General features: G+C 55.5%; 2 protein-coding genes across 4 annotated transcripts; both read right to left on the bottom strand.

Annotated features, from left to right (window-relative positions):
• Positions 1–700: 700 nt before the first annotated feature.
• Positions 701–7,506, bottom strand: Irf1 (interferon regulatory factor 1). Of its 3 annotated transcripts, none has more exons than XM_004836614.3 (10): positions 7,373–7,506; positions 6,274–6,365; positions 5,127–5,226; positions 4,212–4,388; positions 4,062–4,111; positions 3,830–3,962; positions 3,529–3,651; positions 2,990–3,039; positions 2,146–2,281; positions 701–1,629 (listed from the first exon to the last, which is right to left on the bottom strand). In XM_004836614.3, the coding sequence occupies exons 2-10, from the start codon at positions 6,358–6,360 to the stop codon at positions 1,505–1,507; spliced, it is 981 nt and encodes a 326-aa protein (XP_004836671.1). In that variant the 5' UTR covers positions 6,361–6,365; positions 7,373–7,506; the 3' UTR covers positions 701–1,504. The 3 variants fall into 3 exon arrangements, with proteins under 3 accessions (XP_004836671.1, XP_004836672.1, XP_087050680.1); XM_004836615.4 differs by lacking the exon at positions 7,373–7,506 and adding an exon at positions 7,100–7,186; XM_087194554.1 differs by lacking the exon at positions 701–1,629 and having other exon boundaries at positions 2,146–3,039.
• A 5,066-nt stretch (positions 7,507–12,572) lies between these two features.
• LOC101706784 (uncharacterized) lies at positions 12,573–14,948 on the bottom strand. The gene is made up of 2 exons (XM_004836786.3): positions 13,662–14,948; positions 12,573–13,496 (listed from the first exon to the last, which is right to left on the bottom strand). Exons 1-2 carry the CDS (start codon positions 13,902–13,904, stop codon positions 12,927–12,929), a joined length of 813 nt encoding a protein of 270 aa, XP_004836843.2. The 5' UTR covers positions 13,905–14,948; the 3' UTR covers positions 12,573–12,926.
• Positions 14,949–23,455: the final 8,507 nt, after the last annotated feature.

Raw genomic sequence — 23,455 nt, 5'->3', positions numbered from 1 at the left:
AGTGTTCGTTTTTAAGTCTTAAACTGGGAAGTAAATAGCCCTAAACCCCTTCCCCAGTGTCCTCCAACCACCAAGCTCCTCACCGAGATCTGTTCCCAAGCCACTATCTACTTGCACTGCCCAAAAAAGGCAACCACTGGCCACGTGAGGCCATTTAATTTTAATTAAAATTTAAAATTGGTCCTGATTGTCACTGACCTCAATTTGCACACGTGGCTACCATACTGAGCAGTGGAGTCGGGACATTCCCATCACGGTATTAACTGTACAGTAAGCCATGCCAGTGTAGCAGGCCTCAGAGACCTTTCTTGGCTATTGCCTGTTCCTATTATGTGTGACTGTGTCATACTTATTAACTTTGTGAAATAGCACCTGCATGTTCTGCAGGACACAGTCCATGCATGACACATTCCTAAAACCTAACACCCACCGCTGTCCGGGCCCCTGGACCCTGAATCAACTCCTAACTAGGGCTATACGGTGAAGGACAAGGAAGCTATGATTACGTGGGCATGTCCCTGAGACATGACTGTCCCCTCCTCCCACCACCTTCTCTGACTGTAACTGGAAGGATTCACATGGATGCACGTCAGTGCTCCCCCAACTGCAGGCTCCGGCAGGACGCCAATGATGAGTCCACCAGAATGTTCCCATACAAGTAAAGCCAGTGATAATTTCTTTGTAAATAAAAGGCCACACCCCTTATAAACAATTGACTTTTTATAAAATGATAAATGTACATATTTACACACACGTCTCTATTTGGCCACACGAGACTCAAGTGGCTAGATGACGTTTCTGATTCTGTCACACCTGGCGCTCACACACCCCTCCCTGGGCCTGCTGAGGGCTGCCGGGGCCCGATGGGGTGGTGGGCACGGGGCAAGGCACTGTATAAATAAATGCAAAGCGCAAGAACTTGGGGAGTTAGTGTCCACCTCGAGGAGGAAATGCGGCAAGGTCCACAAGAGAAAGTGCCACGTTTCCTCCAAGGCCCTCAGCCCGGGCAAAGAGCAGGGCAGAGCTGCTCTGAGGCCGAGGGGCACCGCCACATGGGGTCCCTTCCTCCTTCACATTTCACTGGCTTTGGAACAGTCCCCAGGGCTCGGCTGGGAAGGGAGGTGGTTCTTTGGGAGTAGATCCACTTAGTGCAATTGTCTCTTAGTGCAGAGCCAGCCCTGGGGTGGGTGCTGTGCTCCTGAGGTCACTGGCCTGTCCCCTGGGGCAGCTCAGTGTCAGCGAGACCCTCTCCAGTCCAAGGCTCCACCTGAGTCACCAATCTCAAAACCCCAACGCCCTCTTCCCAAGAGGCAAAGCCAGCTTCACCCCACGGGACAAGCCCAGTCCCTGGCCTGCAGGTCCATGGGGGGAAGATGCCATCCCTGCTTGGCAGAGGAGTCACGATTTGCTATGTTGAGGGGCTGCAGGGGCAGCTTCTCTGCACCACAACCACCATGATGCCAGGTCCTGCTTGTCTAGAGGAGTGAGGGGCTCAGGGACCCAGCTACGGTGCACAAGGAATGGCCTGGATGGAGGGCAGCCTGACTGGGGTGAGCATGCTGTCCAGCCAGCTGGGGTCCATGTTCCTCAGATCTGTGAAGACACGGTGTAGGCTCAGCCCAATATCACCTGGAAGGGAGAACAAAATTGTATGAGCAGGGGATGGGGGGCAGAAGGTGGGCTTCCCCCTGCCACCTACTCACAGCTCTACCCCTGCAAGCCTTGGACACGGCCCCTGGTGCCCACACCTCAGCACAGCAAGCACCACCATCTGTAGGTGACCCCCAGAGCAGCAGCTCTGTACAAGCTCTCACAAGCTGCCTGTACCCATCCCGGTGAGAAGAATGCTTTACCTCACTGTGCCCTGGCCCTGCCCTCAAGCATTTCCCAACCCCACATACTTCTCCTTCTCTAAGAATTGCTAAGGGCCAGGGCATAATGACATGTCTATAATCTTGGCACTCTGGGAGGCTGAGCCAAGAGGATCTTAAGGTAAACCCCGACCGGGCAACTTAGTGACTGGGACTCTGTCTCAAAGTTTTTAAGTCTGGGGAGGTAGTTCACTGCAAAGGCCCTGCATTCAGTCCTCAGTATGGCAACGGAAAAAAAGGACAGAGCAGCCACAAGGTTCTAGGGGCCTCTTACCCGCAGGGCTGTCAGTTTCTGGCTCCTCCTTGCAGCTGAAGTCTCCATAGACAGATGCAGGCTGAGCTCCAGGTTCATTGAGCAGGTACCCCTTCCCATCCACATTTGTGGGCTGCCACTCTGACTGCTCCAAGAGCTAGGGGAAGAGGGGACGTCAGCTGCCTTCCTGCTGCCTATATTTCCAATCAGGGTCCCAACCCCAGCGGCACGCCCAGACTCTCAGTGACTTCCCTTAACTGGGTAAGGACACAGCAGTGGCAGAGAAGCTTAAAGCAAGATGAGCACAACAAGAAAAGACAACCGTAAGAGCTACAGAAAGAACTATGCCCACATCTCAATTTTCTGTGCTGCCAGGGAAGAGTCAAGGTAAAACCACCTCAAAATCTTTTTTATATTCACTTTAGAACCGCGCCTGCCTCACAAGCACAAGGTTTTGAGTTTGATCCCCAGTACCAAAAAAAAAACCAAACCATAACTGAAGTAGAAAAAAACCAAGATAATTTGATTCAAACTTTTTTCTAATCCATCACATTATAGATCCCAGAGGCAGATTACTGAAACCTGATGTGCATTTCCCAAACTAACGGGGCACGTTGGGACAGAGGACAGAGTCAGAGACCCAGCACGGATGGCAGCTGACTCACTGAGCTGCCTGGGCCCCGAGGCCTCCCAGCTGCCCTCCACTACCCAGCATCTTCCCCACCAGCCAAGAAAGGCAGCGAGAACTGTAAGCAGCCAGGTGGTGACAGCAGCTGCCCACACTGGTTTGGAGTTCTCACTGGCTGTCTCTCTCCTCGATGAGAAACAGCCACTGCAAGAGTACCCAGGAAGGAAGGGGGTTTACCTTCATGATGTCCTCTGGGATCTTCCCTTCCTCATCCTCGTCTGTTGCAGCTGTGAATGGGGAGAGCAGAAAGGTTGTCTGGCAGTCAGCCACGCTTGGCCTGCACCTGCAGCCCCACAAGCTCCCTGTGTTCTTACACACACCAGACACATACCAGCCTCCCAGGACGTCTGCCTGCCACTGAGATTCCCCAACAGGACACAGGCTGGTGACTCAGCCTCCCAAACCACGAAGCCACACCTCTTCTCACCCCTTCGCTTCCTTCCTCACCCTCAGACACTAGGCTGCAGAGGATTCCGCACAACTAGCAACCTTTGACCCCCTTCCCTGGTCTTATTTTCCCACTGTAGCTCTGCAGACTGCTCCAAATTGCTTTCCTGGTTGGTATCCAGCACCTTGCCTCATCCCCACAGGTTCCAGGGCAGGCACTGACTGGCTCTGTCAGCTCAGTGGCAGGTGGAGCCTGAGCATCTCTTCTTCCCAGGAGGCCCTTCCCGGAACTCCAATAGTCAAGCGGGTCAGGCCCCGGCAGTACAAACCTTCAGACGTGGAAGGCATGGGTGACACCTGGAAGTTGTACAGGTCACTGGTGCTATCTGGCATGATTTCCACTGGCAGGTGCCAGTCTGGGAGAGTGCTACTGATGGCACATGGCGACAGCGCTGCGGAATGGCAGAGATCGAAGGTCAAGGCTGTGTATTTGGGTAGTCTGCAAGATCCCCAGACCCCTGCCCTGCAGTCTGCTCTAACAAACCTCCCCTGTCAGCGAGATGCTTTCTGGATCCGAGATAAAGAACCATCCCACAACCCACGGGTCCCCAGCCAGCCCCAGCCCCTCACCTGGAGTAAGGGCCCGCTCCCCATCCAGGTCCTGCCCCAGGTAGGCCTGAGCTGTGTAGCTGCTGTGATCGTCAGGCAGGGTGCAGCTGCTGAGTCCATCGGAGAATGCGTCAGGGCTGGAATCCCCACATGACTGCAAAAGGAAAAGGCAGCTCAGGCCCACTGAAGCACCCTTCACCACTCACCGCAGTCCGAAGGAACCAAAAGTCTGGCTGCCTTTGGTCACACTCACCTTCCTCCTGGCCTTGCTCTTGGTGTCACGGCTGGACTTGGACTTTCTCTCTGTGGGACAGACAGGCTGTCAGCTCTGGCAGAGGCAAGCCCTAGATGACCCTCTTTCTCCCGCCTGAGGGCTTCCAGAGGACCCAGAACCCCTGGCTACCTTTCCTCTGGTTCTTAGTGAGAGGTGGGAGCATCCGGTACACCCGAACAGCTGAGCTGCCCTTGTTCCTGCTCTGGTCCTTCACCTCCTCAATGTCTGGCAGGGAGTTCATGGCACAGCGAAAGTTTGCCTTCCACGTCTTGGGATCTGGCTCCTTTTCCCCTGCTTTGTATCGGCCTAGAGAGCAAAACAGTGAGGAGGATCATCAGCTGCCCCCTGGCTTGAGGGGAAGAAGGCAAGAGCACCCTGGACACCCACTCTGGTGAAACCAGCCGTGTTTCTGGGCCACTATGGGCCCTCGGCCATGGGGCTTCTCAAATAGCCAGGCTTGGCTCAAACGTCCAGCAGGTTCAGCAAAGGGCACAACGAGAAGTTCTAGCGCGCTCCTAGGCCCAAGTGTGCTGTCTCCTGGACCATGTCGTCTCCCTGCTTGCTCGATCAGCAGCCAGAGACTAGGGACTGGAGCTGCTCTGGTTTTCCCAAACAAAGAATGGGCAGAGTAGGTAGTAAGAACAGTTGCTAATAGGTGGCTGATGGTTCCAAGCTGGGGCCCGTGCCCCAAGGATAAAAAGAGGCTGCCAACCAGAACCTCAAACCAAGAACTGTGGTCAACATTTGGAAGAAGGGAGACCTGGGCCTCTCTCTCAGTGTCCCGGCTCACAAGGGCTCTCCAGGAGGAACTTTCGTCTAGCCACAGACTGTCCAAAGCCACGCTACGATGTTGGCTTTATGAATCCCTTTGAGGATTTGTAGAAATGATGGGTTGTGTCTTCCAGAAACACAGGTCTGTCCTGCGGCGCCCTCCCCAGTGATTCTGCACGCTAAGGGAGCACAGAAACCACTGGGAGCCTCTGTGTGAACATTAGGGCCACCCGGCTCTTCCCCAGGCCTCTGGCCCAAGTCCCAAGGACACACCTGTATGAATGGCCCAGCTGCGGAAGAGACAGGCATCCTTATTGATGTCCCAGCCATGCTTGGCCGCATGTTTCCACGGGATCTGGAAGATCATCTCCTCCTGAACAACACACAGCTGGGTCAGCTCAGAGACCACAGGCTTTGCAGTTGAGCATGCCCAGCCCCCATGGTCTGGGAAAAGGCTGACTTCCCCTTTTCACCCTGACATCTGCCATGGGCTGACCCGCCTTGACAGTGGCTTAAACAGGCTGCTCTGTCTCTCAGGAGGGGCCCAAGTTCTGATAAAATGTGATACCATCAGCTCAGCACAGCCCCGTCAGCCTGACAGATGTTCGGGGACCCACACAGAGCAGCCTCCCTCCCCCACAGCCCTGGTCTGGAGGCTCTGGGATGCTCCTCTCCGGCTTGTCAGCACCAAGGTGGCTTCCATTAGAAGAGTCTAATCAGGACACCGGGGATCCCCAGGCTCGTACATGGGGGTCCTGGTCACACCCCGAGGAGCCTTGCCCCAGATTTGAGTGCTGACCACCTGTTGACCCTGGCCCTGTACCTCCTTGCCCCCACAATTTTCTCTCCTCTGAAATGAAAAAAACAGGACTGCTTTGAGGAAGAAACAACATAAGCGGGGACATAGTACGGTGCCAGGCACACAGTTAACTGTTAGCCATCATTATTACCATTACTATTATTGCTATTAAGTCTACAGGCTTTATGTTGCCCAAGTGCACCAACTACAGGCTTCTCAAGCCTGAGCAACTGATGCAAAATTAGTCCTTGGGTCCTCTGCTGAGGCAGCCACCATCCTGCCTAGCAGTGCCCACCTATCTGTCTGGCCAGAGTCCTAGAGAATGCTGCATACACAGGGCTCTCCTTCAAGGGGGACAACCCAAGCTTTAAAGACGCTACGAGATTCTTGCTGCTGGAAACTTAAGTGCCTTTAGGTGAGTGTCCTGTCTATATTTTGAGAGGGGGAAAGAGGAAAGCGTTGGGTAAGAAGGCACAAGTCTGGGCCTCACATGTGAGACCCACGGGAGCCGTACCTGTCTGCCTCCTTTCTGCCTCCTTATTATCTCCCTTTCTGAAGATTTGGACCTTTTTAGAGCATGGGTTAAAACGGTAGCAGAAAACCCCAAAGAGTTACACTCACTTTATTAATCCAGATCAGCCCTGGGATTTGGTTGGAATTAATCTGCATCTCTAGCCAGGGTCTCATGCGCATCCGAGTGATGGGCATGTTGGCTGTAAAGAGAAGACAGAAGGCTCCCGTTTGGAGTCTGTTGAACAGTCCTGGGCATTACCCTCCCCCCCCCTCCAGGTCACTCAGTTACCCTCCCTCCCCTAGAGCTAGGTACCCGGTCCTGACAATCGCGGGGAAGGGAGCTGCGCTGCAATAAACTGCTCTCCAAATCCTGGGAGAGCATCCTGGGCAAAACACCTGGCCCTTCCCTTCCCTCCCTGCCATTCTCAGGAAGAAATAGACGAGCAAGTGACAGCTCCGGGATTTACGTGCTGGACGAGACAAAATGCATAGGTATCTTAATACCAGACCGTCTCCCTAAAAATTCAAATCCTTTGAGGATGGAAAGGCTTCTTTTGCTTGATGCCAAGAAGAAATGTCTATGACTTGCGTTGTTGCCACTAGCTACGCACCTTCCCTAACGGCCGATTGGTCACCCTACATCCTGGACACCTCCCCCAACTGCGACCCCCCCCCCCCCCCCGCCTCGCATCCATTCTCTGCCTGACAGCCACAGAGCCCGAAACCCTAAGGCCGGGACACAATCCTTCCCAGAAAGGCCTGGTTTCCTCTCCTCGAGGGAAGTGGCCAAAGGAACACCTGTGGCGTCTTCGCGCGCAGCCCCCTTAAGAGCCCCTCCAGCCGCTCAGGGCAGCAAGCACACGGAGCCCGAAACCTGGGGTCTGGGCGCCAAGCTGGGACCGCCAAAGCCGGTGCCAGAACACTGGGCGCCCACCTGAGTCCCCTGCGTGCGCTGTGGATGAGAGCGACGGTCGCAGCCGGCCACCTAGAGGCCCGGCAGCGGCAGCGGCGAGCACGCAGCTCTGCAAAGGCAGCCGGGCGCCGCGAGCTCGGGCAGTGGGCGGTCCACGCCGCGGCCCGCCTCCCGCCGCCGCTCCAGCGCCCTCGCGCGCCCGCGGCGCCCGGCTGGGCTCCCGGCCCCCACTTCCTGGTGCCCCGCGCGCCTTTTGTTCGACGAAGCGGCTCCCCGCGGCGAAGGCGCGCTCACCTCTGCGACAGGGGCGACCCGCCGGCTGCGCCCAAGGGTCCCGGAGAGGCGGGGGCTGCCGTGCGAGGCGGGCAGAGGGCGGAGGATGCCCGGATCCTGAGGCCGCGCGCGGGGCACAGCCGGCTTCGGCTGGACGCGACTCTCGCTGGCCTCGGCTCGGCTCGGTCCGGCCCGGCTGGGGCGCACGTCCTGCCTCGACGAAGGAGTGGCGCGCTCTGCCCCGGCCGCGGTGCGGAGCAGCGATCTAAACACTTAGCGGGATTCCCCGAGCCCCGCCGGGCCCCGCCTCCCCCGAGCGCGCGCACGCCCATTGGCCGGCGCCGCCTCATCACTTCGGGGAAATCAGGCTGTTGTAGAGCTAAGCAGCGAAGGGGAAGTACAGGGCAGCTGCTCCTCCCCGCCCCCTCCGCGGCGCCAAGGCCCGGGGCCACCGAGGGCCCGCCCCGCGCGCCACTCCACCCCGCTCCCGCCCGGGAGCGAGGCTGTCCTGGAAAGCGGAATGCCTCGGCCCACCGCCTCCCGGCCTCCTGGCTCCCTCGGCCCTCTCCGCGCCTTCTGGGGACATCTAGCTCCCGAGCGCAGGAAGAAGTCACCTGGGCACCTGCTGCCCTCCGCACCAGTACCGAATCCCTGAAAACCAGCTTGGCTCCCCAAGCCCGCTAATGGGGTGTCCAGAAGGGTGGGTTTCGGCCTTCGTGGTACCTCTGTCTAGTCCCACCCCAGTCACTCACCTGCTCCGGAGAGGCTCCGGAGCCAAGCACCTGCCCTGCCTGAGGGCCTGCTGCAGGGGAGGAAATACTAGCCTGGCAGCTTCAGGCACGCGACAAAGCACTCGACCTCGGTTTCCCTGCCTGCAAAAAGACAGGAGCCGTACCTTGCTGGTTTGCCTATGGGAAAAGGAGATGTTTGCAAGGCACTGTGCTGTGGTCTGCAAGGCGGCCGACCCTGGGTTCTAAAGGTGATCAAGGCCACACCCTGCCCTTGGCCACCCTGTGTTCGGGGAAGCAGTGGTGGTTCCTCCTGTCGCTCCTGCCTCCGGCCATTTCACAACCTCTCCTGCCCTTGCTCGGACACTCCTCCGAGTGGCATCCTGCTGGCATCTCTGGGTCCCCAAGGCTTGACCCTGGAGGGCAACACGGAGGAATTGCTCAGGGCTGGCCACAGCTAGGGATCTGGCCAAACCGTTCCAGCGTCCAGGTCCATGCTCCTTGGTGAGGGCAGCAATTTAACTCTGGTGCTCACAGCTGGACCTCACCCCAGGCTGGGCTGAGTGCATTTTCCATGCAGAACTCTGGCCCCTCAGGCTTCTTCCTTCAGCTCCCCAAGCTGCTGACTCAGAAGTACAAGTCTCTCTCTCTCTCAAGTGTGTCACCCTCACCCAGCCCTCCCTATAAATAGACATAGGACAGACCCTTTCACTCCCACACAGCAGAGGGGAGTTCCGGTGGTGCGCCAGGACTAAGTGTGGTGCCCAGGAGACCAGCAGGAATGGGTCCGAGCTCTCCCAGGTGGTGGAGGGTCGGGAGGCAGGAGAGGCAGGCAGAGAGGAAGGCCTTGAAAGAAGGAGCCCAGCTGGAAGCTAAGGGAAGTGGGAGGCACCCAGGCTCGGGGATGGGAGGTGGGTTTCGGGTGCTTTGAGTGACAAGTGAGAGTGAGAATCTGCTACAGGGACCTAGACCTTCTCAGCAAGAACAGAAAATAAGTAACTCATGGGTCACGACATCTGTTCTTGGTGTAAGAGACAGATTCTTGTCCTGACCCTGGAGGACCTGACAGCCACTGGAAAATTCAGAATGAGATTAGGGAGAGGAAATTTTCAACTCTCAGCCTCAGAAATTGACAACAGTGATCCTGAAGGCAACGGGGGATTATAAAAGTTTTAAAACAAATTTTATATTAATTCAGATAATCACCTGTAATATGTATAATGTATATATAATGAGAATCTTTACATGTTAAACATACATGTGTGGTATTATTTGTAATGGGTCCATATTTTCTTTTATAAGAATAAATGAAAATTTACCCAATTAATCCCCTGTTGTAGGACATTTAGGTTATTTCCATTTTTTCCACAATACAAACAATGTTAGCTAAATCTTTGCACACATCAATAATTTTTGGCTTAGGAGAAATTCCCTCGTGTTAGGATTTACCAGTGAAACTCATTTATATCTCAGTGTTTTAAAAAATTTTTTCCCTCTTTAACACTAGGAATTCTTATTTTATTTTGAAACCTATAAGAATCTGCTTACCCTTGGGTGTGGTGGCACAGGCCTATAATCCCAGCACTCTGGGAGGCTGAGGCAGGGTGATCTCAGATTCAAGCCCACCCTGGGCAATTTAGCAAGACCCCGTCTCAAAATAAAAATTAGAGAAAGGGCTGGGGATTTAGCTCTGTGGCGCTGTGTCTACCTGGCAACCACAAGGTCCTTAGTTTGATTCCCATACTGGATTAAAAAAAAAATTAGAAAAAGGGCTGGTGATATAGCTCAATGCACAGGGCCTGGGTTCAATCCCCAGTACCACACACACACAAGCTGTTTATCATGATTGGGAATGTTATACTCTAGCTAATCCTGTTTAATTACCCAAAGTGTTTTTTTGGGGGGTTTTGGTGTCAGGTATTGAACTCAGGACCTTGTTACTGCCAGGCAGGTGTGATGCCACTGAGCTAAATCCCAGGCCCCAGTACCCAAAGGTTTTATTGTAACTGCTTTTTTTTTTTTTTTTTTTTGGTACCATGGATCGAACTCGGGACCTTGCACTTTCGAGGCAGGTGGGGGAATCACTGAGCTAAATCCCCCGCTGTAACTGCTTTTGATGAATCCTCCTCTGCACTATCTCACACATTCCCTGTGATGCTAAGCAGATCGATCTCCTCTAGTCTCGTAGTAATTTGGGGCAGGCCTTCTTCCCTCTGACCCAAAGTATCACAAAATTCTTTTCGAGTTCTCGCTATCTGGTCTGGGGAGGTGTCCTCCCAACCCGAGGACCCAAGCCCTGCCTGCTGCTGAACAGAGTTCCCCTACAACTCCATTCCTAGACCCCCCCCACCCCGGAGCCTTGTGCTTCCTGCTGGAGTCTCTCACTTCGTTTGGCCTCACCTGGTCCTCCGTGGCTTCCTTTGTGTGTCAGGTCATGATTTCATATTCCAGGGCCGAACTGGACCGCTGTTACCAGAGCCTCCCTGGGGCCCCTCTCCCTCAGACCTGGCAGGAAAGAATGCCAGTGGGCTGCCACAGCCCACTGACACCACCCAAGGCCACCAGGATCCTTCTGCACTCCCCTACACGGCCCCTCGGCCCCACATTCAAATCCCTGCTCAATCCAGTCCCTTCCTCCTGTCACAGGCCTGCTCTCTCCCCACAAGGCTCCTCCGTCTTTGACAATAACTAGAAGGGGGATAGGGGGTAGAAAGAGAACACAGGCTTTGCTGAATGCTTGGGTTCTCACTGTACTTTTGCCTGCAGTATAATGTAGGAACTTCCTGTGAGTCTGTCTCTCTCTTTTTCTCTCTGTTTCTTATCTATAAACTAGAGATAATCTCTGCCCATTTCTCCCACTTGGGAAGATTAGGAGTGGCCTTTGCTTTGACTGTTTTGACTGCAGGAGGCCCCAGCGGGACCAGACCAAACCAAAATGGAGTCACTCCCACCAAGTGGCTTGGAACTGACTGAAAATTTCAGGAAGCAGATAATTCCCAAACCAGATCACATTTTCCTAAAAACAGGAGACCCTAATTACTCAAATTAGCACACGGAAGTCCTTTCTGCTTTAAAAACATAACCTGAATTATCCTGGCACTAACCTGTCAGGTTTCCCCCCCATACTGTTTCATTTCCTTGTTCCCAGCCGACAAAGCCCACTCTTTTGCTGTTACCCAAAGGGGGCTCTCATTCTATTTAGGAGAATGGAGAGCACCTGGTTCATGAATCAGAAATAAAAGCCAATTAGATCTATAACTAAATTTATAGTAATCTCGTCCTTTGACAAGACCGAATTAGTGGACTATCAAAATCCTTTCCAGGGCCGGGGATTTAGCTCAGTGGTGCCGCCGCCTGCCTCCCAAGTGCAAGGTCCCGGGTTCGATCTCCACTACCAAAAAAAAATCCTTTCCGAAGTGGACAGCATCAGTCTGAAATGTGTTCGCAGGAGTGCACCGACTTTTCACTGCACTCCGTCCTCCGCGCCTGTCTTTCTCCCTGAGCTCAGGCCTTCGCTCCGCCTCTCTCCCCCTCATCCCAGTCTCCCCCACACCGAGCCACACTCACTTTTCCCTCTCTCCCCTCTCCACACATCCCAGTTTGTCTCTGTTTAAGGCCCACTCAGAACCCCCAAAGCTGCCAACCCAGAACTCCTTGGCTTTATCTTTCCTACGTGCTATCTTTTCACCCTGTATCTTCTGAGTGGTGCGGTGGGAACACAATCTGCACTTTTTCCGCAGGAGAGCGGAGCAGGCTCTTTACACCTCTCGGCCTGCGTTGGCCGGGGATTAACCGAGGGGGACGCCCCGCCTGCTCAGCACCATCCACACGCTCGACGCGAGCGGCCGGCTGGTCCCCGGGGTGACTTGAATCCAGATGCGGGGGGCAAGAGCTGCAGAGACAGGCGCACGCCCGGCGGGACCCTCCCCTCTCTCCCTTCCCCGCTCCCCTGAGGGCCGGGCCCGGCGGCCCGCTCTCGGGCTGTCTGTCGGAACTCACCTTCCCGGGGCCCGGGCCGACTGGTGCGGACCCGGGCCGCTCCACCCCACCCCCCACCCCGCGCACAGCTCGCTGAGCGCTGCGCCGGTCCCTGCGTCCCCGCTCAGGAAATCCCTTTTCCGTGGATGCGTTGCACCATCCTTTCTCGGCGTATTCATTCTCTCTGATAGAGGTGTTTCTTGGTAACCTCCAGGCAGATCATCTGCTGACTGACGTGTGTGCGGAACAGGAAATGCTCTCAGAAATCAGACTTGGGAGAGTTGGGGTGCACGAGGCTCGCCCTTCAAAGCAGACAAACCTCAGCCTGAGCCCCAGCCTCGAAGGTTCAGAGCCGAGATGCTCACAGCCCCTCCCCTGTCCCCCACTTTCACAGCAGACCTGGGGGCAAGCAGTGGTAAACTGAAGCGCGGAAGACAGCAGGCATAAAAGCAAAAGCACCCAAAAGCTCGATGAAAGAATCCAGTCACTACCCCCCGGCTTGCGAGACGCGTAGGTAGGAAGAAAATCTTTTAATTCGTTTCACGCGAACGAATCACGCTCCTGCTCAGGGTCTACTCTGGGTTTGGCCCCGGTGGTTCCCCGGGGCACAAGACCAGCCCCTCCCCTCTCCAAGCGTTCGCAAAAAATGCGGCATGACACAGCAGAATCCGTGTTGCGCTGTTAGAAAATCCCGAGTAGAGTGGAGGCTGCAGCCGGCTCGGAAAGCGCCCAGGACGGAGGGCCGCTCCGGGCTGGGCTGTTCCGGGGCCCCCGCAGCCAGCGCCCGAGGGCGTGGGGCGCGACCGCGTGGGCCGCCGGGCCTCCGCGCGACTTTCGTTTCTTATAAACACCGCGTTGGGAGGAAAGCGCTAGGCTCCCCACCCGCCCGGAGGGTGGCGAGGCCGGGGGAGGTGTCGGGGGCGGGCCCGGCGGCCGAGACCCTGCTCAGGGCGCTCGGCCCCTCTCCGCCCCGGCTTGGTGCCCTCTCCCCCAGGGGGCGCACGCGCGCCGACCCGGCTGGAGTTGGGGGCGTCGGGAGAGGAGGGGCGCAGGCCCTGGTGCCCAGCCTCCACCTCGCCGCTCCGCCCCAAATGGGGCGCGGGGCCGCTCCGGGCAGGCGGGAGCGCCGCTGACCCTAGCTGCGGCCCAGGCCCCAGGCTCACCTGCGGGTGGCCTGGGCGCCCCGCCTCCCGCTGCGGCCAGGGCGTGCGCAGCCTCCAGCTGCAGGCTGTGTGACCCCGGGCAGGTCGCCAGACACCTCTGCGCCCAAGACACGCCGCCGCCGCGAAACTAGCAACGCGGGGTGGGCAGGGGGCAGCTCTTTGTAAACGCTCCTGGGCCCCCACACTCCGCACCCCATGTGGCCAGTACACCGCGAGCCGCCTCCCAAGCTGCAGGCGAGGCCCCGTTAGGTCACTGCCGCTGCGCTCCACCGCCCCCTGCAACCCGAGAGACGCGGGTTAGGTTTGGGACTCTCGCGTGGGAGGCGCGGGGGGTCTGAGCCTCTAGGAGATGCAGCCCGCTGGGGTCCGAGCTCCCCGGCCCTGCGCGCACGCGGCTTGGTCTGCCGGGTCCACCGGGGCCGGGGGCGCGGGTGCCCTCACCCTGCTGAGAGCAGCCGGGTCCCGCGAGGCCGCGCCGGAGGGGCGGGGCTTGGGTTTCGGTTTCTTGCAAAAGCGGAGGCCACAGGGAAATCGAGGAGTTTCCGGGAACCGCACCGGGAGCGCTGAGGTCGCGGCCGCGGGGGGCGGGGACGGGCGGGCTTCCAGGGTCCCGGGGCGCGGCGCTCTGGAAGTTCCAACGGGAGCCGGGAGCCGGGGAAAACCGGTTCCCAAAAAGCCCCCCATGGTACACCTGCCCTAGTGCTCTCCGAATCTGGGGTTCACCCAGAAGTCGGGGCTGGAGGGGCCCATGTTTGGGAGATGTATGCGCGGGAAAGGAGGGCCGGGAGCGGGCAGTGGGTCTGAGGAGGGGGAAGACCCCTTCAAACGGCCACCCAGGTCCCCGGCTGTACCCCTTGCTGCCGCCTCTTGCCTCTTGACTGTTGTCCTGTGGTGAGCGCCTCTGCTCCCTGAAACTGCCCTCGGTGTCGGCGTCGGCGTTTGGGTTATGTGTTGGAAGATGTCCCTACACGACCCGGAGCCTCTTGGGAGTGTGAGCCCCTCCTGCAGCCCTGCCTGCTGGGCCTGGTCTAGGAGGAGCTGACCCCAAGGAGGGGCTCGTGAGGAATTCTTTAGAAAATTGAAGAATGGAGTGAGTTTGAGGATCTGCGGGCTGCGTGCTCGTCCCCTGCCCCTCGCTCCCTCAGAGCCTGTGGATGACCCCGGATGAAGGAGGGCCCGCCGGCCGCCGTAAGAGAGATCTCAGGCCCTTTGGGAGGAGGGCGCCAGAAGGGGAAGGGGAAGGGGAAGTCACGGCACAGGAATGTTAGCTGTGGGGTCGGCCACTTCCTTCCCTCCCCAGGGCTTGGAGCTCAGGCCTGGGACGCCTTTGGGTGGGGCCTTGATCAAGCGAGGAAGGGGTTTGGGATGGGGAGGCAGACCCCAGCACCCGCCCTCACCTCTCCAGCCCAGGCCCTACCTGGAGTCAAGGTGGGCAGTGTCACCCTCAAGCCTGTGTTTCCTAAACTCTGGCCTCTGCGGCTGCAGGTGTGTGGTGGGGGCCTCGCTCCCTGTGGTCCTGAGACTACAGCTCTTAGAAAGTCATAAACCAAACCCGGTGATGTTTCCTTGTCTGGAAAGGGGAGGAGGTAGCAGCCCTAGCCCTTCTGGAGGCAGCCAGCTGGCCCCGGGAGGAGTAGGTTGGCAGGTCCTCCGGCATCCTCCAGCCCAGGCTCAGGAGCAGCGCGGCCCGCCTGGGAGAGGGCCAGGGAAACTCCAAAAGCTGCAAGAATGGAGCTTGTGCTGTGAGCACAGCCCCTGGTGACTGGTGACTCAGCCTGGGAATCCCGTCTCCAGGGGCTGTCTTGAAAATCAGGTCCAGGGCAGTGAGGTTAGTGAGGCCCCAGACCAAACAGGTAACGATATGCTTTGCCTTCTCACATGCCCCAGGGCTGGGCCCATCGACCACTACGCAGGGCCCTGCCCAGTCCAAATAGCATCCTTGCGTCAGGGAGCCCAGCCCCAGTCCTAGCTCACAAATTGGAACTGGGAGGGGACCTGGTCCTCAGTGTCTGTGTGACAGGAGGTCGCGTCTCAGAAACAGCAGATGTAACAAAAACTAGAAAACACCAACAGGAATGTGTCTGTGGGTCCAGCCCAACAAGAGCTGGGTGCTAGGTACGTTCATGGAAGGAAAACTGGTCAAGAGGTAGGTGACGCTCCGGTGATCCTGTGGGTTCGCTGCTGTGGCTTCAGGAGCCAGCTTTGGCTGGGCAAAAAGCAACCATCTTACGTGAACCAGCATGGTGTGGACTGATGGATGGATGCAGGGTCCAGCAAGGTACACCTTTTTCCCGGAAGACAGTCTCAGCAATGTGACGGTTTCTACAGGAACCTACATCTGCTCCAACGGGAAGGAGTGAAGGATGTGGCGTGGCTTCCTCCAGCCCTGGTGCTGTTTCCACCTGTCTCTGCCTCTCCAGAGGGGACTTGGCGCCCTTCTGCATCACCGTGTTCACACGTGTGACCCCTGAAAGTTAGGCTGAATTAGCAACCGAGTGGCAAGGGCTCCCAGTCGAAGAACATGGGACAGGGCAAGTGAGTGCCAGTCTTCCTTCTGGAAGGCAGGTCTCAATGTAGATGGGACCTCAGCTGGCCATAAGATGGTCCAGTCCTTTCTGGACCTGTCAGTCCTCAGAAAACATCTGTACACTGACTGGTTAACCTGCAGGAAGAGTGAACGGTCCACAGAGACCCACCTGCCTGGATGGCCCAGGAGAAAGCATAACTAACTGCCCTTTGTCCAGCTCGACAGGTGATACACCAGTAAGCGTGTCACACAGTGACGCACACTGCAAGTTCGCCCCTGTATCTGATAGCCAGCACCAAGTGCTGCACTGAGCCTGTTGTAGAGAACTGGAGTCCATAACTGGGGCAAGAAGTGGGTGGAGATATTTTGGGAGAAGGCTCTCCGAGCCAGTACACCTCTAGTGACTGGCTACTTCCAGGAAACAAAAGCCAGCCTTGCTTCCTTGAGAGCCCTTGTGAATATCAGAGGCTTCCCACAGCCTTGTGAGCTGTGTATGAGGCTCTTACTTGGCTTTTAGTGGAGCGGGGGCTTTTAGTGGAGCGGGTGATTTCAGAAAGCTGAAGACTTAGGAACCTCCCATGGTCACCGAGTGTTGCTCAGCCCTGGACCTGTGCTGGGGGACTTAGAAGCCAGGGCCACGGTCCCCAACCCTAACCTGCATGGGAGCTGTCCTGAGGAGCCACCTCCCCCGCCCCAGCACTCTGCCTGTGGAGAGCAGGGATCTAGTAAGTGTGGAATGACAGATGCACATCGCACCCAAGTATGAGGCAAAGGGACAGAGATGCTGGGGCTGTGGGCACAGGAGCTGATTGTCTCACCCGGTGCTGATATAGGGAAAATAATAGAACTCTCGAGCTGCTAGATGTCAGATACGCTGAGGTCATGTTCCCCAAAATCAAAGAATGAATTCTAAGGAACAATGGAGGTGAAGGGGAGGAAAAATTAGTGTGAGAGAGAGAGAGAGGGAGAGAGAGAGGGCACTCCTGAGAGACGGGAGGGGACCTGAAAGTGGGTTGTCATGGACTTCACTGCATAGAGCAAAATCACAAGGTGGGTACAACATGGGTCAAAAGTATAATTACAGGTACAGCTGCTTAGGAAATATTGACCCAGTGGGGAAGCAGGTCACGTAGTGAGTATACCTAGAAAGAACAAGGACCTTTTTAGGAAGGGATGGATCGGGAGGTCCCAGTCACCCATGTGGGTGACTGACTGATGTCTGTCTATCTAGACTATTGGACCAGGTGATATCAATTATAATCTAATCTTCAATTTATTGCTTAGCCCTTGGGGAGGCATGTAGGCCTGGTCATGTTGTCTTTATCTTGAGGCCTGAGCTTTGACAGACGCCCTCCAGCCACAGTTATGTTGTATTTTCATCTTCTGCACTGACTCCCTCAAGGGCCCGGTGCAGTCTCACTCCCTGTAATAGTTCTCCCTACCTTACTATGTATAATAGAATGACAGACGGATGTCATACCCAAGCAGGACAGGAGCAAGTTGTCTCAGCTGGTATTTGTGGATGGCTACTCTGAGGAGGGGCCACGAGCAAGCCCTAGAGGGCTAAGCCAACGTACAGTAGGCAAAGAGCAGGAGATGCATTCCAGGGTGCAGGAGCAGCCCCCGGAAAGACCTGAGGACCACAGTGCAGGCCGGACCTTGCTCTCCATGTGGCCTGGGTCGGCTGTCCCGGGAGCTGAGCTGCCCCCCCCAAGGGCCCCCCTGGAAGAAGCCATGTGCCGTACATAGGGCATGGGCTTTGTACTGGAAGACAGCGGCACTCAGGGCAGCACTGACAGTTCTCCCTTCTGGGCCCAAGGCCCAGGCCAGGGTGTCTGTTGAGCCAAACTCCAGGCTGGGCCCTGTGAGGGCCACTGAGGGCTGAGCTGTGCCCTGGAAAGCTCTCTGTGACTGCCTCGGAGACAGGTGGCACCAGGTAGAGGCAGGAATCTCCTTGCACTGAAGGAGGCACTGGCTGTCAGGAACCAGCGACTCGTCCTTGTTGTAGGCTAATGTCTCGTGTGTCCTTGCCCTCTTTTTCAAACTATCAAAAGATGATGCTTCTTCGAAAGAGAGGACCCAATAGATATTCTTACGTCTCCTTTAGATCAGTGCCCTCCTTAGCCTGAACATCGGCCTTCTGCAACCCCAGAGTGTAAGGGAGCAAAGTCTGGGTGGTGACGGGGATGAAGTAGGACAGAAGAAATAAAACTAGGTAGAAAGGAGAGCAGGAAAGCGAGAATTTAAAATTGTACTTTTGGGCTGGGGATTTAGCTCAGTGGTGCCCACGGCTGCCTTGCAAGTGCAAGGTCCTGAGTTTGATCCCTGGTACCAAAAAAATTGTACTTTATGTACATGTACCAACTCCTCATGAGGAATGTTGGTACCTTTTTTTTTTTTTCCGGTACTGGGGATGAAACTCAGGACCTTGCACTTGAGAGGCAGGCTAGGTGCCACTGAGCTAAATTCCCTGCCCTAAAATTGTACTTTTAAAGAGAAACTGCAGCTTTAGAACATAAGCCTGGGCTATTTACTTTTTTTCTTCCCCCCAAACAGCAAACCTGGGCAGCTCAAGAGCTCCAAACTGGTCCTCCCGTTCCCTTTTCACCTGCACATTGCCCTTCCCCACAGCCCAGAAAGCAGCTGCACTGGAGATGCATCTCCACTTCAAACCTGTGTGGGTGGCTTGCATTGTAACGCAGCAGACAGCGAGACTACAGATCCCAGATCACCCATATTGAAATCAGCCTGTAAATGCCCCCACCCTGGCTTGTGCCTCGTGCCTCAGCACTCTGAGCACCTGCATGCCACTCTGCAGTGTGTCCTGTATCTCCCTCTAATAAATCCTTCTCCTGCCTCTGTCACTGACAGGTCCTGAAAGCTCTTTTTCCGTGATGGGAGTCAGAGAACCTGCATACTTATTTTAAAGTTGTGGGTGAAGGTCCTTTCAGCCTCGGGGACCCTCAGACCCAGCCTGTGACACCAGCACGCAAAGGAGGCACTCACTGTCGGGAACCCACGCTGATGTGTACCAGCCCGAGAGTGGGTGCTTCCTTGAAGGAATCAGCGGGCACCTCATGGGTCTCACCCTAGCCCAGGACACTGCTGCACACAGGTGCCAGACAGGGGGCAGCTCAGGTGACCCAGCTGGATTAGGGCTGTGGCCTAAGTTGGCAAATATTTGGAGTTATCTTGGCCATCCCCAAATCAGAACACAAGATTTGAGGATGGCCAGGATGTGGGATGGGCTAGAGTGGGGGCCCCTCAGGCCCTCCCTGGGTTCCCTGTTCAGGGAGCAAATATGCCCACAGTCCGGCCAAGGCAAGACCTTGGGCCTTAGCTTCCATCCCAGTTTGTAAGTCTAGGGAGCCCAGGGCATTGAGTTACAGTGGGGCAGGAGGTAGGGGTTCCAGCACGGTCACGGGTGTCCACGACTAGAATCTGAAACGATGCCACAAGTCTGCTCAGCTTTGTACGTTGGACACAGGTGTGTGAGCACACCAGGCAGGGAAGGGTGGATAAGGCTGGCCCCCTGTGGGTGGGGTGGGTCTATCAGTCCATCGCCTCTGCTGTCCAGAAAGAACAGAGTCAAGCCCCAAGTCCTCCTGTGCTCCCACAGGATTAGCGCCTTGGCTGCCCCAGCCCTTATTCTTGAAGCTTGGTCCCTGTGACAGCAGCACCCTCTGCTGGCCAATGCGGAGAACCACACCTTCTTATGGGGGGCGGGTCGAAGGGAGAAAGAAGGGAGCAGGGACAGCACTGCTGGCGAGGGCACGGCGGGAATGAATGATGGACTGTGGCTAAGGTAGACAGACAGGTGTCCCCTGGTAAACAGAGCACCTTTGTCTTGGTTAGTAGCCTTTGAACAGATGCCAGAAAGGCCAGGACCCAAGCAGAGTAGAGATGGGACTTTCTAAAATGGCTGCTACAGGAAGCCTTTTTTCACCAGAGTCCCCGCCTCTCCCCGGGGCATCATGGCCCGAGAGGCCCTGCATCCCACGAGAGGCCTTGGCTCTCCAGGTGGGGACAGGCACTGCCTCAAGTTCCCTTGAGCAAGCCCCCAGGCCCACGAGGATTTGGCCTAGAACTGTGAAAGGATGCTACGCCAGGCATCTTAACGAGTTCCCAGTAAAGGTCTCGTGGACAACGAGAAAAAAAAAAAAGAATTATTCCTAGAATTCCTGTCCCAAGAAGCCAAGGAGGGGAACAGAGAAAGGGACATGCCCATAGATTAAAATCTGAGCAAATCTATGACCAGCTGCCTGGCTGTCCAGACAAACCCCCCGCCTTCAGGCTAGTGCCTTGGGGCACAGGGACCACTTTGAAGCACTGGATGAGGTACCCAAGGGACAGAGGTGTGACAGGGCCTGGTGCTGCCTTGACCCCGTGGGCCATGAGACCCGGAAGCCATGTGTCTTCCCAGAAAAGTTTCCACCACAAAGCAGAGAGGCCAGCCTTCCCTGAGGAACCCTGCCCACCACAGCTCTGGTACCTGGAGTCCCCTCCCCAGATAAGAAGCCAGCCCTTCAGGGAGTTTGTTTCCATGGCAGCTGAGGCTTCGTGTGGCTCCTGGGAGCACAGGCAGGGAGGCTTCTCTGGCAGGACAAGACAGCACTTCTCTTGGGGACTCAGAGAGGGCTTTGAGCTCAGGAAAGCAGCTCCTTCCCGCATCCCAGGTCTGGTGCTGGCTGCCATTTGTTTCACCAGGGCAGTGTAAGCTCTGCACAGAGATTTCTTGTACCATTCAGCTACCAGGAAAGGGATGAGGTCCATAGGAGAGTCCACAAAGCCAAATGGAGTCACGCAGCCAGGGCCACACTTAGCTGGCAAGCCAGGTGGAGAGGAGCCCAGAGTGCTGGGAGCTCTGAACTGCCACCAGCAGGGGGAGAGCTGGTTTCCCAGGCAGAGGCAGTGGGATGGGAAGAGCAACCTGCACACACCAGGGGCACAGGAGCAGAGTAAACGGCATTGGGTCCTTTGACAGGCAGGCCTCGGAAAGGCCGCTGGGCTGTGCTGCCGACGGTGCCGTCACCCTGGGTGTATCAGGTGTGGGCCCAACAGCACCAGCAGCCAAAGCAGCCGGGGCTCCCCGGGGGTGGCCCACACCAGGACCAGAGATGTGGCAACTGCGTCACGACACTCCCAGGTACTTGTGAAGGGACTGATCTTCTCTGCAGATTTGTCACTTGTCTTTGTCTTGCACATGTGTCTTCTTGCCTTTCTAGCCACAGATAGTTTACTCACCACAGGTGCCATGGGAAAGGATTCTGTGACGAATTCAGAGAGCACACGTTTACTCTGTGCCAAGGTGCCAGGCACAGAAGTGTGCTAGGGGCATAGAACCCAATAAGAGTGTTTCAAGCCTGTGCTACATGCCAGGCCTGGCTCTCAACACTAGGATACAGAAATGAACAAGACGAAGTCCCTGCTCTCCCGAAACTCATTTCCCAGTGGAAGCAGGCAATATATAAACAAGAAAAGTGTCGTGTTTGTAGAGAAATAAAATAGCACGGTTTTATAGTATAGAAGTGGTCATGTTAGATCTGGCGTCCAAGGAATGTTTGTATGAGAGGTGACACTTTAGTTCTCTAAGTGACAGATGGGTGGCAGGAGGCAGAATGGGGGAAGAGTATGCCCGGCAGAGGGAACGGCCAGTGCCAGGGCCAGGGCCAGGGAGAGGGGGAGCTGAGTGTGCTTGAGGGACAAGGTGAATGTGGCTACAAAATGGGACGCAAAGGGGAGAAGGACAGAAAATGGGGCAGAGGAGGTAGGCTGGGGTGGTATGATGTGGGGCATTTGGGGCCGCTGGTCAGGGACTTGAGCTTTACAGCAAGGAGATGGAGACCACTTGAAAGATGTGAAAAAGGATGAAATGACCCAGTGTGCATTTTTGGAAGCTCCCAGGCTGCACTGTGCTGAGTGGACTGCAGCGGGGCCTGTGTGGAGGCAGGGAGGCCCCTAGGAGTAGGATGGTGACCCAGGAGGGATGACCCAGGACCGGGTGGTAACAGTGAGAGAATGGGGCCATGGATCCAGGCAGAGGATGAGGGGAAGACAAACAGGTGAACAAAATATGGGGGCTGCAGAAGGGGAGGAAATAAATGTCTGTAAAACATATATCCACAGAGGGTTTGTATCTAGAATGTGTAAAGAATGCTTACAATTCAATACTGCCCAATTCTTTAAATGGGTGGAAGATTTGGATAGATTTTTCACACACACACACACACACAGAAAAAAAGATGTGCAAAGAATAAAGAAATGTATGAAAAAAGTGCTCAACACCATAGTCATTTGGGGCATGGCGATTCAAACCACAGTGAAACACCATTACACATCCACTAGGGTGGCCAAAATGGGAAGGACTGACTCTGCCTGGTGGAGTGCTCCTCAGCTGGTGGTGATCTTAGTCACTGTCCTCGCTGTTGGGACACAATACTGGCAACCCACACACTAAAGGAGGAGAGGTTTACTTTGGCTCACAGTTTCAGAGGTGTCAGTCCATGCAAGTCAGCCCATCCAAAGGAAAAGAGGAACAGTAGAAGGGCCTGCTGGGGAGGAAAGCTGCTTGCATCATGGTGGTCGGGAAGCAGAGAAAAGCGAGGAGGCAGGGCAGAAGCTAATTCCCTTGTAGGTCACACCCCCAGTGACCACCCCTTCTGATTAGACCCCATGTCGGCTATTACACCCTAGGATCCAATCACCTTCCAAAAGCCCTGCACGTGAGAGTTTTGGGCATCGCTCTTGATCTAATCCATGACATGGTAGGAAAGGGAAATAATACAGTCACTTTGGAAAACAATTTTTCCATTTCTTATAAAGCTAAACAAACACATGCCATACAACCTAGCCATACAATTCCAAGGTAAATGAAAGTGTGTGTCTATACCCAAGATTTGCATATGAATCTTCATAGCAGATTGATTTGTTAGAGGCCCAAACTGGAAACAACAAAATTGGCCATCAACAAAGTAATGGCTAAATGATTCTAATATATCTGGTACAGTGGGCTACCACTAAGTTCCAGGTTGAGGCAAGATGAGGTAAACATCCCCCACCCTGTCTGTCCCACTAAATAAAGCAATAAAACATGGGCAGAATGCAGTGGCAGACTTGGAAGAGTAAACAGCAGCAGGTGAACTAGGAAAGAGCATAAGAATATGAAGTACCATTGAATTGGGGGCGTTTCCCTTTTCCCCTCAACACTCTCTGGGCTGGATTGAAAGCAGTTTAAAAGCTAAAGTCAGCAACAGGCTATAGACAAGGAAAACTGCAGGGGGAGCCCTTTATTTATGGTTTGAGGGTGGAGATGGCTCACAGAGGGAGAAAATATTCCCTTTTGGTCTTTTCTCCATTCTCCCAGTCCTCAGCCCCTGACCTTCCTGCTGCAATGGACGGGAGACCCAAAGCATCTAAAGCTCTAGAGATAAACCCTGTCTGTTAGAGGAATTCCAACAGATTTGGACAAACACTGTTGCTCACGTGTTCACCCCCACCCTACCCCCCAAATGAGTGCACAGCAGAGCGAGACAGCTAAAACTCCAGTTTTCTGCTGAGGACCCAGAAGAGGAGACCAGAGGGACCAGCAAGTTATCAGTGAGATCGTGGGGGAACTCAGGAAACTGACCCCATAAAGTTGTTTGCAAGCTCCTGGGCTCACCTCCAAGCTGAACATGCGTAGATCCAGCTTACCGAAGACTCAAGAACG

Source organism: Heterocephalus glaber, unplaced genomic scaffold (genome assembly GCF_053883595.1).
Source record: "Heterocephalus glaber isolate CG9 unplaced genomic scaffold, H.glaber_assembly_v1.0 deba00001606, whole genome shotgun sequence".
NCBI classification, from domain to species: domain Eukaryota; kingdom Metazoa; phylum Chordata; class Mammalia; order Rodentia; family Bathyergidae; genus Heterocephalus; species Heterocephalus glaber.
The sequence above is the reverse complement of the archived record's forward strand: the minus strand, read 5'-3'. Positions and strand labels throughout refer to the sequence as shown.

Bases quoted from the DNA above. Each gene is read 5' to 3' on its own strand.
- Irf1 (XM_004836614.3), bottom strand. From the start codon at position 6,360: ATGCCCATCACTCGGATGCGCATGAGACCCTGGCTAGAGATGCAGATT. The intron at 3,963-4,061 runs GTGAGTGTGACC...TTCCTTTTGCAG, and splicing joins AGAGCAAGGCCAGGAGGAAG to TCATGTGGGGATTCCAGCCC. The intron at 2,282-2,989 runs GTAAACCCCCTT...CTCTTCCCCTAG, and splicing joins TCCCAGAGGACATCATGAAG to CTCTTGGAGCAGTCAGAGTG.
- LOC101706784 (XM_004836786.3), bottom strand. From the start codon at position 13,904: ATGGGGGGCTTTTTGGGAACCGGTTTTCCCCGGCTCCCGGCTCCCGTT. The intron at 13,497-13,661 runs GTGAGGGCACCC...CTCGGGTTGCAG, and splicing joins ACCCGGCTGCTCTCAGCAGG to GGGGCGGTGGAGCGCAGCGG.